General features: G+C 44.4%; 1 protein-coding gene and 1 long non-coding RNA gene across 11 annotated transcripts in view; one reads left to right on the top strand and one right to left on the bottom strand.

Annotated features, from left to right (window-relative positions):
* The window catches only part of LOC149125402 (uncharacterized), a 518945-nt gene that overhangs the window by 188998 nt on the left and 317303 nt on the right, over window positions 1–12644 (bottom strand). The window lies entirely within an intron of this gene.
* Window positions 1–12644, top strand: part of PBX1 (PBX homeobox 1) — a 332058-nt gene that overhangs the window by 281897 nt on the left and 37517 nt on the right. For 8 of the 10 annotated variants that reach the window (XM_089299652.1, XM_008264149.5, XM_051858426.3 and 5 more), the window contains one exon: window positions 6814–11934. The exons of the other annotated variants lie outside the window; for them this stretch is intronic. In XM_089299652.1, coding sequence (XP_089155778.1) covers window positions 6814–6818 — 5 coding nt within the window. In that variant the 3' untranslated portion in view covers window positions 6819–11934. Of the gene's footprint in view, window positions 1–6813; window positions 11935–12644 lie in introns of those variants that run through there. 10 annotated transcript variants of the gene reach the window in all.

Genomic DNA, 12644 nt, shown 5'->3' with positions numbered 1-12644 from the left:
AGAGCTAGGAAGACAAGGACCCTGCAGACCATGTTGGGACTGTGTCTATTCTATACATTTGTGTAATCCCTGCTGTGTTCAGCAATGGTGACTTCTTGTGCCCTTCTGGAGAACATTCCTTGTTAAGAATGTGTGCTGGAGGCCGGCGCCGGAGCTCAATAGGCTAATCCTCCGCCTGCGGCGCCGGCACCCCAGGTTCTAGTCCCGGTCGGGGCGCCAGTTCTGTCCTGGTTGCTCCTCTTCCAGTCCAGCTCTCTGCTGTGGCCCAGGAGTGCAGTGGAAGATAGCCCAAGTCCTTGGGCCCTGCACCTGCATGGGAGACCAGGAGAAGCACCTGGCTCCTGGCTTTGGATCAGCGCGGTGCGCTGGCCGCAGCGGCCATTGGAAAGTGAACCAACAGTAAAGGAAGACCTTTCTCCCTGTTTCTCACTGTCTACTCTGCCTGTCAAAAAAGAAAAAAAAAAAAAGAATGTGTGCTGAGGCTGGCGCCATGACTCACTTGGTTAATCCCCCACCTGCGGCGCCAGCATCCCATATGGGCGCCAGTTCCAGTCCCGGTTGCTCTTTTTCCAGTCCAGCTCTCTGCTGTGGCCTGAGAAGGCAGTGGAGGATGGCCCAAATGCTTGGGCCTCTGTACCTGCATGGGAGACTAGGAAGAAGCACCTGGCTCCTGGCTTTGGATCAGCATAGCTCCGGCCGTAGCGGCCATTTTGGGCATGAACCAATGGAAGGAAGACCTTTCTCTCTCTCCCTCTCTCTCTGTAACTCTGTCCAAAAAAAAAAAAAAAAAAAAAAAAAGAATGTGTGCTGTTATGGTGCTGCAGCAGGCAGGATCCACTGTCTTTCTGCACTGTTTTCCCTAAAAGCAAAGCAGAAGAATGGAAATATTAATCATAGTTGTTCGGGATACTCCATGAAGTACCAGATACCTCTGATGCCAAGTTCATAAGAGGTCACTTCCTACACGTGGACGTTACCCAGAACCTTGGCTCTGCTCTGCTCAGTCTCTAGAATATATTCTAGATGCTACAGCTGTGTACATGCAGTCAGGCTGAATTGTGGTGCTCAGGGGCCTCATACATATGAATATATTTCTCCTCATTCATGATGGAAGATGGATGTCTCTAAATGTTTATTTAAATTTCCCTATGTCCATCTAAGAGAAATTTTATCAAAATCTGTGCTGGGGTAGGCACTATGTATCAAAGATAAATTCCACAAACTGTTGTGATGGTCTGGTAGGTGAAGCAGACGTAAAAGAACAAATTTAATATGGCAGCCCAGGTGCAGAAGCAGAGATGTATGCAGAGGGCTAGTGACCTGCAGGAAGTAGAGATGGTGCCAGGGACACACCAAGGGGAATGGATCCTTAAGTTCAGTCTTGAAAAAGAGCCAACATGTGAGTGAGCTCTGATTGGATGAGTGAGGGGCCCGTGTTCAAGGGGAAAGAAGCAGGCAGGAGATGGCTACTCTATGGAGATTTCTAAAGGGTATGATGTGGCTGGAGCATTAAAAGGAGTGTGTGTTACTAGGGTAAGAAAAAACACAGTCCAGAATACTGTAGACCTGCTGAGGACATTGAACCTCACCTTGGGAAGTCATTGAGAGCTTAAACAGGGATGATGTGTTCAGTATTACACTGTGAAAGATCACCATCAGTGGGGCACAGATCTCTTTACCATTGTGAATATTCCTGGAGAAAGTTTGAATCAAAGGGTGTCCCTAAGGGGGCTTTGCAGTAGCATCTTTTCATCCCAGAGCATCTCTCGCAAGTGCTCAGAAAGTGTTAAACATATAGGAAAGCATAGTTCTACCTTGATCACACAGTGATGGATCCAGGATGTGACCTCTATTCTGTGTGCTGATATTATCTCCCTTGATATATAGCAACTGTGAGAGTGTGTGTGTGTGTGTGTGTGTGTGTGCACAAGTGTATGTGCATTGAGAGAGAGAGAGAGGATGTCTTTGTTTCTCTTCTTGGCGGGACCCGCCAGTGCTTGGGTGATTGAGGGCCTGGAGCACGTCCACGGCCTCGCCCGTGCTGAAGGCATCTCTGGTAATGGCATCTGGCCCGTATGCAGATCTAGCTCAACTCGGTGCTGACATCAGCCAGTTTGTGGCACCTCAGCGTATTTCTGGGTTGCAAATGAGAGTTTCTTAGTGCCAGGCTCACTTGGGCTGTCACATCAGGTGATGAATTCTCTGCATCAACGGAGTGCTGTTAAGGTAAGCACAGAGAAAGAGCGGGAAGATGAGATAGGAAAAGCGGTTCCCAGTCCAGCAGCTTCTGCTTTGGTCTAAAAGCAGTACTGGATCCACAACAGTGAGGGAGAATCAACCTCAAGCGACTCCTATTCGGCTTCAAGGAGGGTGGCAGAGAAGACAGAAGCCAGGGCTTCCGTTCCGACTCTGTGTTTTGTTAGGAGTAGGCACGTGGGTTTCCCCACCCACCGTTGCCCATCCATGGCTCTGTCACAAGCGCCCTCTACTTCTCAGAGTGGCCTACTTGGCACGATGCTTTAGGTGGGGTCCTCACAACATTTAGTGCATATCAAATTCAGTGCCAGATTTATTAGGCTAAGCCATAAATAGGCATTTTTTATTCCTAAAATATTTTGTTCTCAGCTAGCTTTGATGTGTCTTGAAAATTCAGATTTTCCTATGTGAGTAACCTACTGCATTTTGTCAGAATTTTATGGTCTATTAGCTTCTCCCCCGTCAGGTTCCAGAACGAACCCACTCTGCTCTAGTGGCTTAGCCTTCATCCTGATTCTGCGGAGAGATGGGGGAGGGACATTGTAGCACAGCGGTTAATTCACCACTTGGGACACCCACATCCCATATTGAAGTGCCTGGGATAGAGTGCTGCCTCCTTTTCCCATTCTGCTTCCTTCTAATGCACCTGGGAAGGCAGCAGATAATGGCTCATATACTTGGGCCTCTACCAACCCACATGGGAGACCCAGACGAGGTTCCTGGCTCCTGACTTTGGCTTAGCCCAGCCCCAGCTTTTGCGGGAATTTGGAGAGTAAAACATTTGCTCTGCATTTCAAATAAGTAAATAAATAAATCTTGAAAAAGAAAAAAAAAAGAGTTGACTTGGGTCTTGCTTCCCAGGCACCTGCACCATAAGCCACAGAATGATCTGTAGAGCTGGGTGCAAATACAGACTCTTCCATTAGGAATCTGTTCAGATAAAAAGGGCACGTTTGGTTTTGCAGATTTTACCTCCCACCCCGGAAACCCCTCCACGTGGTTTCTGACATTGGCATTTTGAAGAGAGCATCCATTATAATGGAGAGAGTGCATCGGAGAGTGAAGGGGGAAGCTGAAGTGCAGAACAGAAATCAAAGTAAAAGTGTTATTTCCCGCCACCCCCACACGGTTGTTAATGAGAGCATCCTCCACTCTCACTGTGCCCAGAGATAAATAAACACACAAAGGCAGAGTTCCCTACTTAATATTCACCCGCAGTGGAAGAAGAGGGAAGGAATTGCTCCCCAGGGTTAACGTGGCAGTAAGCGAGGTCAGCTGTTTCCCAAGACAGTGCAGCCTCTGAACGTCTTACATTAAAGCTGGAATGATACAGCTGAAGCAGCCGAAGTGATTTACAGGAAACCCGGTTAAGTTGAATTTGCTTGCAGTTTCTGATCTTGTGGAGGTTGTAACAGCAATGGCAGCAGACAGTGCACCACTGTATAAAGCACCTGCAGAGAAAAGCGTTCTTCCCCACCCCTCATTGTCAGGCATGCTTATTCTGCATAGTACCTGTATTTAACTTCGACCTAATTGGTGAGAAGTAAGGGGTGGGGGTAGGGTGACAAGCAGTCTCATTTTACTCAGACCACAGCGGTGTATTGGAACATGGGATTTGCAGTGCTAACATGGAAGGCTCTTGGGAGCTCTAGGGAGGCTGACCACCAAATCTGAGGTGTGTGCTCGTATGTGTGTGTGTGTGTGTGTGTGTGTGTTGGTGGATTAAAAAGGGAGCTGGAGAGGCTTGATTAATGCACTTATTTTCAATAGAAGGTTTTATAATATTCCTTACTAGGCCAACCAGCATAATTGAAATGCTGGTTTTGGTATCAGCTGAACTAATTCTTTACCATCTGTGAGTTCTTTATATCCTCTGGCATCTTGTGCACTGGTCTGAGAAAACAGGACTTTCTGAGAAAAGAGGTAGATGTCTGCTGTCTGAGTTATTTCAGCTAAGAGATGTCCCAACGAGAAGTCTCTTGAAATTGTTGGAGAGTATAGACTACCTTGTCAATCTCTTCCTAATGAAATGCCACCAAGCTCATTGCCTTTACTAATGGTTTCATTTGGGGCATCACTTATTGTTATTTTAACGGAATTACAGCATGACTAAATAATAGTAATAGTGGTGATTTGTGAGCAAAATCATGAAATTGCTTCATGTCATATGCTATGACAGGAATGCTGACTGCTTTCCTAGGGCTTCCTTATCTACTTGTCTCATAGTAGGTTCATTCTAAGATATGTGACTTTTTTTCTTTTTTACCAAAACGCTACTTTGTTTTATGCCATTGTTCATCAAGAACCTCTGACAAGTTTCCCTAAAATCCCATACTACTCAGCTCACATACACATTCAGTCATACTCCAAGCCCTCACAATATATCTGTCTCTCAGCCTATCTATCTAAATATCTATCTGGTAAACACACACATATAAAAAGATTATTAGGATAGACAGATATCAAAATGCTAACAGTAATTATCTCTGAGAAGTAGGATTATAGGTGTTATTTACTTGATTTTTTATGCTTCTCTATTTTCCAAATATTATATGATAAGCATATCATACTTTTATAATAAAAAAGATAAATTGCATTAAGGGATTTTCTTTGGGGAAAAATAAATACTGCCACCATTCTCACTCAACTAAAAATGACAACAGAATATGTAAGTCCTTGGTTGGGAAGAAAGGCTAAGATAGCACCCTTGTGACAAATCTGCATTAGGTATTTGAATAACTCTGTTCTTGATTCTGGTTATACTACAGAGTCTTGGCCCTAAAAAAAAAACAGAAAACCCTTTTGTTATAAAAGAAAGTATTCTCATTTCTCCTCATTGTTCTTCACCCAATCCCCCTACAATGTTCCCTGGAGAAGGGGGCAGGAAGAGCAAGGGAACTGAATTAAGAGCTAGGAGGTTGGGATCACAGAGCAGTTACCCATTGACCCATGATTGAGAAGTGTGTTGGCTTTGCCCAAGGTGACCTTTTGCCCCCTTGGTATCCAAATCTACTTTTTAGTGAGGTGTGGACAAAACCTGCCCTCATTCCGGAAGAACTGGTGAGAGCTGCTTTGAATTAAAAGCCTGGGTATTCTGGGGAATTTGGAGCATCATTTGCATAAGCCAATGAGAAGAAAGTCAAATGGAAATGAAAAGGGTAGAGGAGAAGTGTCTGATCCACAGGTTGGAGGCCTGTGCTCTGTCACAGAGTTGGGCCCAGAAGTGTGCTTTTCTCCTGCACGTCTGCTCTCCTATGAATGAAATCGCACATGGTGATTAGTAGTGATTAAGTGTCCAGCGCCCTCCTAAGCACTACGGATCGCACTTGAGTAGAAGCAGTGGTCCTCACAAATGGCAGTAATGATGCCAGCCCTAGCTACTCCAAATTTTGCAAAGAACAAAATGAGAGGAGACCACAGTAAAAAATATTTTACCAGGAATGGCTAGGACCTGGTATGTTTCACATTAATATTTCCAGAGTTGAGGCATATTAACTCCAAAAGAACGCAGTGATTGGGGGAAAGAGATTTTAATACACTTATATATGAGTGCTTTAAAACAGAGAAACAGTCATGAATCATGCATATGAGTTAACCATTGTAGCAAATCAACCCTTAGCTGTTTTACTGCAAAGATAATTTTTGCAAGGGGTGGTCACTAAACAGGTTCTTGGAGAACAGTTCTGTTGTTTGGATGCCTCTGGATCTGGAGTCTCAGAAAAATGACCTTGAATGTAGGTCAAGCCTGTTGCTTCCTGTCTCATCCCCTCTTGAGATGCGTTCCGATAGGCCAGGCCCCATGGTCTTGGCACCATTGTTTCACCTGTTCTGTTCACCTGAGTCACCCTCTGTACTTCTCAAGGCCCACCTCAAAGAGTGCCTCCTCCATGAAGTATTTTCTGATGCTCCAACAAGACTTGATACCACCTTTGTTTGCACTTTCCTACTGCAGGGTGCTTGCTACCATTTATTAGGTTCATTTGTGGGCCTTGTCTTCTCCCACTCCTTGAGGACATGAGTTGTATATCACTCATCATTAAATGCCCAGGAGCATCTTCTACAAAACTTGGCATGTAACAGGGACTAGAATTCCATACACACATGAAACACTCTGAGCTGGAAAGAAGGTCAGGAAGCCTTTGCGTTAACCTCACTTTTCAAATGGGGAGAAAGTCAAAGCCAGAGAGGGCAAGGTGCTTCATTGTCGTCAACATCCAGCTGTTGCCAGAATCAGCCCAAAACCTGGGGTCTCTTGACCTGCAGGGCAGCCATCATTCCACTGATGATGTGGATTGAACCAGCAAGTCCTTGAGAAGTATAAACCCATCACACAGTGGGAGGTGTTCACTCTGAATCCCAAGGCTCTCTGGGAGGACCCTAACTCACTTGAGGGTGGGGGGATATTATCATGCACCATGTTAACTGCCCATCTGATGAGTGTCCCCACGGGCCAGGTGCAGGGCTAGGTCCTTTACACGAATTGCCTCATTGTCATTGTCTGCTCAAAATGGACACCCAATCTCAGAGCACTGACTTCTCTCCCTTTTTCCCTTCTAGGCTAATGGAGGTTGGCAGGATGCTACTACCCCTTCATCAGTGACCTCCCCTACAGAAGGCCCTGGCAGTGTTCACTCTGATACCTCCAACTGATCTCCCAGCAATCGCATCCCGGCTGACCCTGGGCCCCAGTTGGGGCAGGGGCAGGAGGGAGGGTTTCTCTCCCAACGCTGAAGCGGTCAGACTGGAGGTCGAAGCAATCAGCAAACACACTAAGAGTCTCCTTCTCTTCTCTTCTTTGGGATGCTATTTCAGCCAATCTGGACACTTCTTTATACTCTCTTCCCCTTTTTTTTTTCTGGGTAGAAGCCACCCTTCCCTGCCTCCAGCTGTCAGCCTGGTTTCCGACATCCTCCCTGTCCCTTTCCCTCTGTCCTAGATGCCCGGGGTCCCTGCCCTCTACTATATCCCTGAAGGATATTTTCAACAATTAGAGGAATTTAAAGAGGAAAAAAAAAAAAAAGACTACAAAGAAAATAATAAAGGTGTTTGTATGTTTTCATGATGGTGGTCTGAGGAGCCAAATTTACCTCACTCGGATCCCTCCCTCTCTGTGTTGACAGGCAGTCCCTCTCTGTCTCTCACTACCTCTTAGCAGGAATATGCCACATTGCCCTACTCATCCCAGGCCTCCCTGCCTCCTCTCGCTCTTGCTCCCTGGGGACAGTACTGATTGGAACACTCTCCTCCTCTTCCTTCCGAGCCCTAGGTATGCACTGGGGACTGCCATGGCTACACTTCTAAAGGTACCACTCTTTGCAGTGTCAGCTGTCCTAGATTGATTCCAAGCAGGGAGTCAGGCAGCTGGGGTGGGCACAAGGGACAGCAAGGGTAGAGCTCCTACAGGCCTCCTCATCGCCCCCACAGCAGCTCTTAGTTTCAGAGGCACAGTCTACACAACCCTTTCCTCACTTAGTAAGCCATGTTTGGAACCCCTTGCAAAGTCAGGTCTGACTTGGGCATGGTGATGAAAGCCTCACTAAGGAGTCAAGGCTTCTTGACTGAAACACTCCTGCCCCTTCACACTCATGTAGGCACACATACTCTCTTCTTACACTTTCCCAAGACGTCATATGCAAATACCTACATGAGTAATCATTGCACTACACCTTGTGAGACCCACAGAGGGAACTGGCAACTCTAAGTGACGGTCACTGACACAGAGAAGCAGCATGTGCCTGGGACTTCCAGGACCAGCAGGCCTGCCAGCATGCACTTGCACTTGCTAGGTTGGCGTTATGGGACTTGATGGCAAGGAAGGCCAGATTTCCAGTGCTAACTATTCCCATTGCCTCCAGCTCTGGAGCTCCCAGGGAGCCACACACAGTACTTACAATGTCCACAATGGATTTGGTTGTTTTATTTCGGTTTTTGTGTTAGGCACATGGTATAGGTTTTCCAAAGTGCTATGGGGCACTGTGTTCCTGATCTTGGCCTCTTTCTCTGGAAGAGAGAGTTGTGTAAGAACATGGTACAAATAAACTTTTTGCTAGCTTCATCTGAGACTCGTGGGATAAGAGGAGATAATATTTTCATTGAACCCAGCTCAGTGGTGTTTATTCCCTGGGAACATCTTGGGTGAAGATAGCAGGCACTAGAAAGCCATTTGTGACTGTCGTCCAAACTCCATTCTTCACAGCCAACCAACTCTGCCAGCAATAAACGTGACAGCCCTGTCACCTGATTAAGTGGTTGGTGGTCACAGCTCTTGGTGCTTAATTTTTTTTTTTTTTTATCTGTAAATGGCAATTACTATGCCTGGCTCACCAAGAGGCTTGTGAGAAACGGAAGACACTGATTTCATTCATATACAATCTGTAAGTGTGAAGTCAGGGGAAATAATTTCCCTAAGGTAAACGGGTTCACGCTAGATGAGGACGATAAATGCTTTTCCTATTGCACCTCTGCTAACCATCAGTACCCTGATGTCATCACCATGATGAGAAAGAGAAGAATTGTTGATTTTTCTTTGATTGTTTTGGTCTGGTTGGTCTCTTAGGATAGAGAAAAGCTTCCAAAGTAGGAAGATAGGATATGGCTTTTTTAGTTTGTCCTGAGTCCAATATGTGGCCTTGTAAGTACTTGGTCCCCTGCCACACCTGAGAGGCTGCCAGGGAAAGACACAAGACTTTGAGGGGTGAGGATGATCCTTTAAAAAAAAGTCATGGAAATTCCACAAGGCACGAGAGTAATGAACAGAAAACACTCCTCTGTATGTGTTTGGGCAAGTTGGGTATACTTGAGACGCCCAAGGATATGTATACAGAAACTATAAATATTTAGCAAAATGTAATGACTGAGGCTCCTAGAAAGACAGTGTCTGCTGACCTGTGCCCTGATCAGAGCAGGACTAGAAGAAGAGGGTGCCTAGAAGGAGCATCTTTGTACAACTCTGGAGTGCATAGAACTAGTGAAAAACTTTGTCTTTAGGTGACTCACGCAGGAACATGAGTGGAGCACATTCGATTGAGTTGGAGCAAAGTAGGAAAGGGATTAAAGCAAAGAGCGGGTGGAGGGGTGCACTGGAAACAAGGATAACTCCAGATTTGAACTGAATCGTGGCCACGTTAAGTTAATGAAAAGGATCGGAGCAGTGCTGCATTTGCACAGGCGGTTTCTCTCCGAGCAGTAGTTTGCACTGATGATTACCTTGCATACCACTGCCCCAGCCAGCACTTCACTCAGTCCTCTGGAAGAGCCAGTACCGTCCCACAGCCTTCCCTTCATGCTCTCGCTCACTTCCAACATGGCGGCCACAGGAAGCGGGAGAACACGGCAGCAGAAGAGTGGGGGTGGAAGGAGCCCGCCTCCGGGCCGTTTCCTGTAGAAACAACATGTGCCCTGGGATTCCGTTTTCTAGTAAAGTGGGAGCGCTCCATTTGCCCGGACAGCAAATTTCCCCTGAGAAAGGACGCTAGACCCTGGGTTTACCCACCTTGTGACTCTTCAGTATTTCCCCTTTCTACTCCTAACTCCTCCCCTGGTGTGGAATTAATTCCCATGCAGTACTTTTGCCAAGTGACACCTTCTTTCAATTTATTTTATTATTTTATTTTGCTGTGGTGATTGCTCTTTATTTGCTGGTTGCCTTTTCTCACAAATATCTTTATTCCCTCTTTCTGTCTGCTTTTGTTTTTCTGCCCAGAAAAACCTGACTTCGATACCAAAAAAGATAAAACTACAGAAACTCAAATTTAAAAAAAACTTAAAAAAAAACAAAAAAAATACTCAACGATTCTTTCAGCTTTATTAACATTTTCCATTGTTTCTTGCGACTTGTGTCTCGTTCTTTGTAGTATTGATGATGAACATTTGATAATGAATGTTCTTGTATATTCAGATAAAGAAAAAAACCAAAAAAGCGGTCTGAATTTAATAGTGTTTATAATAAAAATTTTAAAAATGACCCTCATAGCACGCAAAACAGGATGGGGACTTTTCCCCTTTCTTTCTGTGACAATGCGCATCATTCCTGCATTAGTTTTTAACACCAAACTACCTACATTCATCATTTCCCCCATTTTTCTTTTATTTTCTTGCATTTGTGAATTAGTTCAAGAATGCTAGAAAAGTGTCGAGTTGTGCACATCCATTTCTTGTTTCACAATGTTTAAAAGTGACAGTAATTCATTTTGTAAACTAAAAAAAAAGGTTGGAATAGTGAGCTTAATAGGTACAACCTAACACGTTATTATGTTTATTAACTTTGAGACCCAGAAATAAATTCTTTTCTTTTCTTATTCCTGCTCTTAAAAATACAAAAAAATATGTTTTTGTTTGTGTTATTTTTGGTTTGTTACGGGGGGGCTTTTTTTTAATTGTCAGGATTATGATCTTGCTGTTTTTATTCCTTACAATGTATATGAGGTGATGTGAAAAGATGACACTGGTATAGTAGGCAGCTTCCTCCTACTTCGCTTTAGAATTCAGTTGACGTCAAAAACAAAGAGAAGGCCCATGTGGATGTCTCAATGCTGACCTACATTTCCCAAATATGTGGTTCTCTCACAGTCCCTGAGAAAAATAAAACCAGGCACTTGCTTCTCCTTGTGGCCCTTGAAAAATTCAAATCAGGACGAACTTGTTAACCTGCAGGAGAAGGTGTTCGCATGTGTCAGTTCTCAATGTCATAACCAAGTGCTTTCTTTTCTTTCTCCCTGATTAATAACAACAATCTGTGAAGCCTCTTCCAATGAGACAGGATTCTTCTTCCAGAGGAATCCCACGGGTAAGCCTGGTATCACGGGCACCATTGGCTAAGTAGAACATGTGCAGGATGCAGACGCTGGGGCCAGTCTGCCTACAGATCCATTGAGTCCTGACTTGCATGAAGGGTTGGTGCCATGCTTAACGAGACTCAGCGCTGTAGTTTTAATGCTGAAAAGTTGTGTTTGATTTCCTGACAGGATGACTGTTACTTATCGCCAATTTAGGTAGCTGCTTAAAGCAAATTGCAAAGCTGACTTGATTCGGAATGTTGTTATTAGTTATAGGAAGAAAGAAAGCAGTACTACCTGGAAGATATTTAATTTTCAGCATCTCTCATTGGAGAAGGTGTTTAGCAAGTATCCAGAATGTAAGGAACAAACAAGTGAAGAATGAAGGCAGCATTGCGAAGTGACACTTTGGGAAGTCTTTCTACTCAAACACTTGTGCTCTTGTTTTTAAGTCCTAACGAGATAAAGACAAGCTTTTCACATCACCTTCATGGTTTCAATCCCTAGCTCAAAGCTTTCTGGAATCGTTTATTTTTTGTAAACTTTTTTTCTTTTGTTAAAATAAATAAAACATTCAATGTTTTCCTCCTTTTCTATCTTATTACTTTGTTTCTTGCCTTGGGCGGTTTCGTTTGGAAGTGCTTTCCTTTGGTTGTGGGTTCTAGTCTCCCCCTCCCCCTCCCTTCTTATTATTCAGAGTATAAACCTGCAAAGCTCTGCTCTGTTTTGGTTTTGAAAGTTTAAGCTTTTCTGCTTCTGTGAGAGCACAGGCTTCTGTCCCTTTTGATTCCAACTGAACTTTTGTGTTCTCTAATGATACTAACACGGTGTAGGTTTTACAGTCTCCTAATTTGTACTGGTAATGCATATTCCAAATAAATAGTTTCTTTTGTTGCAAAAAAAACATACCATATTTGTATTTTGTGCAAGTTTCTTCTCTCATATGCTGGAAATTTCTCTTCCCCTAAAGTAAGCCTGGATTAGTGTGTATTGTGGCTTGTACTGTGGCCCTAATAAGAGTTTCAAGGTCTGCATACCATGGCAGTGGAGCAAAGACCATGTGGACTACCTACCTTAGCCTTGAGACAGGAAGGAAGGAGAGAGAGCTGAATGGGAAGGAGAGAATGGGAGAGGAAAGGAGAAAGGAAAGAAGAAAGAAAGAAGGATCATTTGTGAGTGCACATTAGCTGTACCACAGGGTAGCACAGCATCCATCTTGTCTGCTTGTCCAGCACTGCAGCCATCCACCAAGCTCCAGATAAAAGAAACTCCAGATATTTTCCAGAATAACCGCTAAGTTCCTAAGTCATGGCTGTTTGCTTCTGTTTTCTTCTCTATCAGCTGTAATCTGGTCATAAGGAAAATTGTGGTGTCCAAGAGATATTTCAGAGGAAGAAATCTAGGTTACAAATAATACTCAGTTGTGGGGTCTCAGAAGCATGCTAGATGTCACTGACAGACTGGCACTCCTGCCATTTCTTAGGTCTGCCAACCCCTAAAAGCATTGATCCCAACATTTGTCGACATTCACACTATGCCCCTGACCTCTGAGGTTATGGTGTATTACACAGTTAGGTATCTCAAGTATTCTGGCTGGAATTCATGCCTAAGTCT

The sequence above is a fragment of the Oryctolagus cuniculus genome, chromosome 7 (assembly GCF_051225735.1).
Source record: "Oryctolagus cuniculus isolate XC-2025 breed Fujian yellow rabbit chromosome 7, ASM5122573v1, whole genome shotgun sequence".
NCBI classification, from domain to species: domain Eukaryota; kingdom Metazoa; phylum Chordata; class Mammalia; order Lagomorpha; family Leporidae; genus Oryctolagus; species Oryctolagus cuniculus.
The sequence above is the reverse complement of the archived record's forward strand: the minus strand, read 5'-3'. Positions and strand labels throughout refer to the sequence as shown.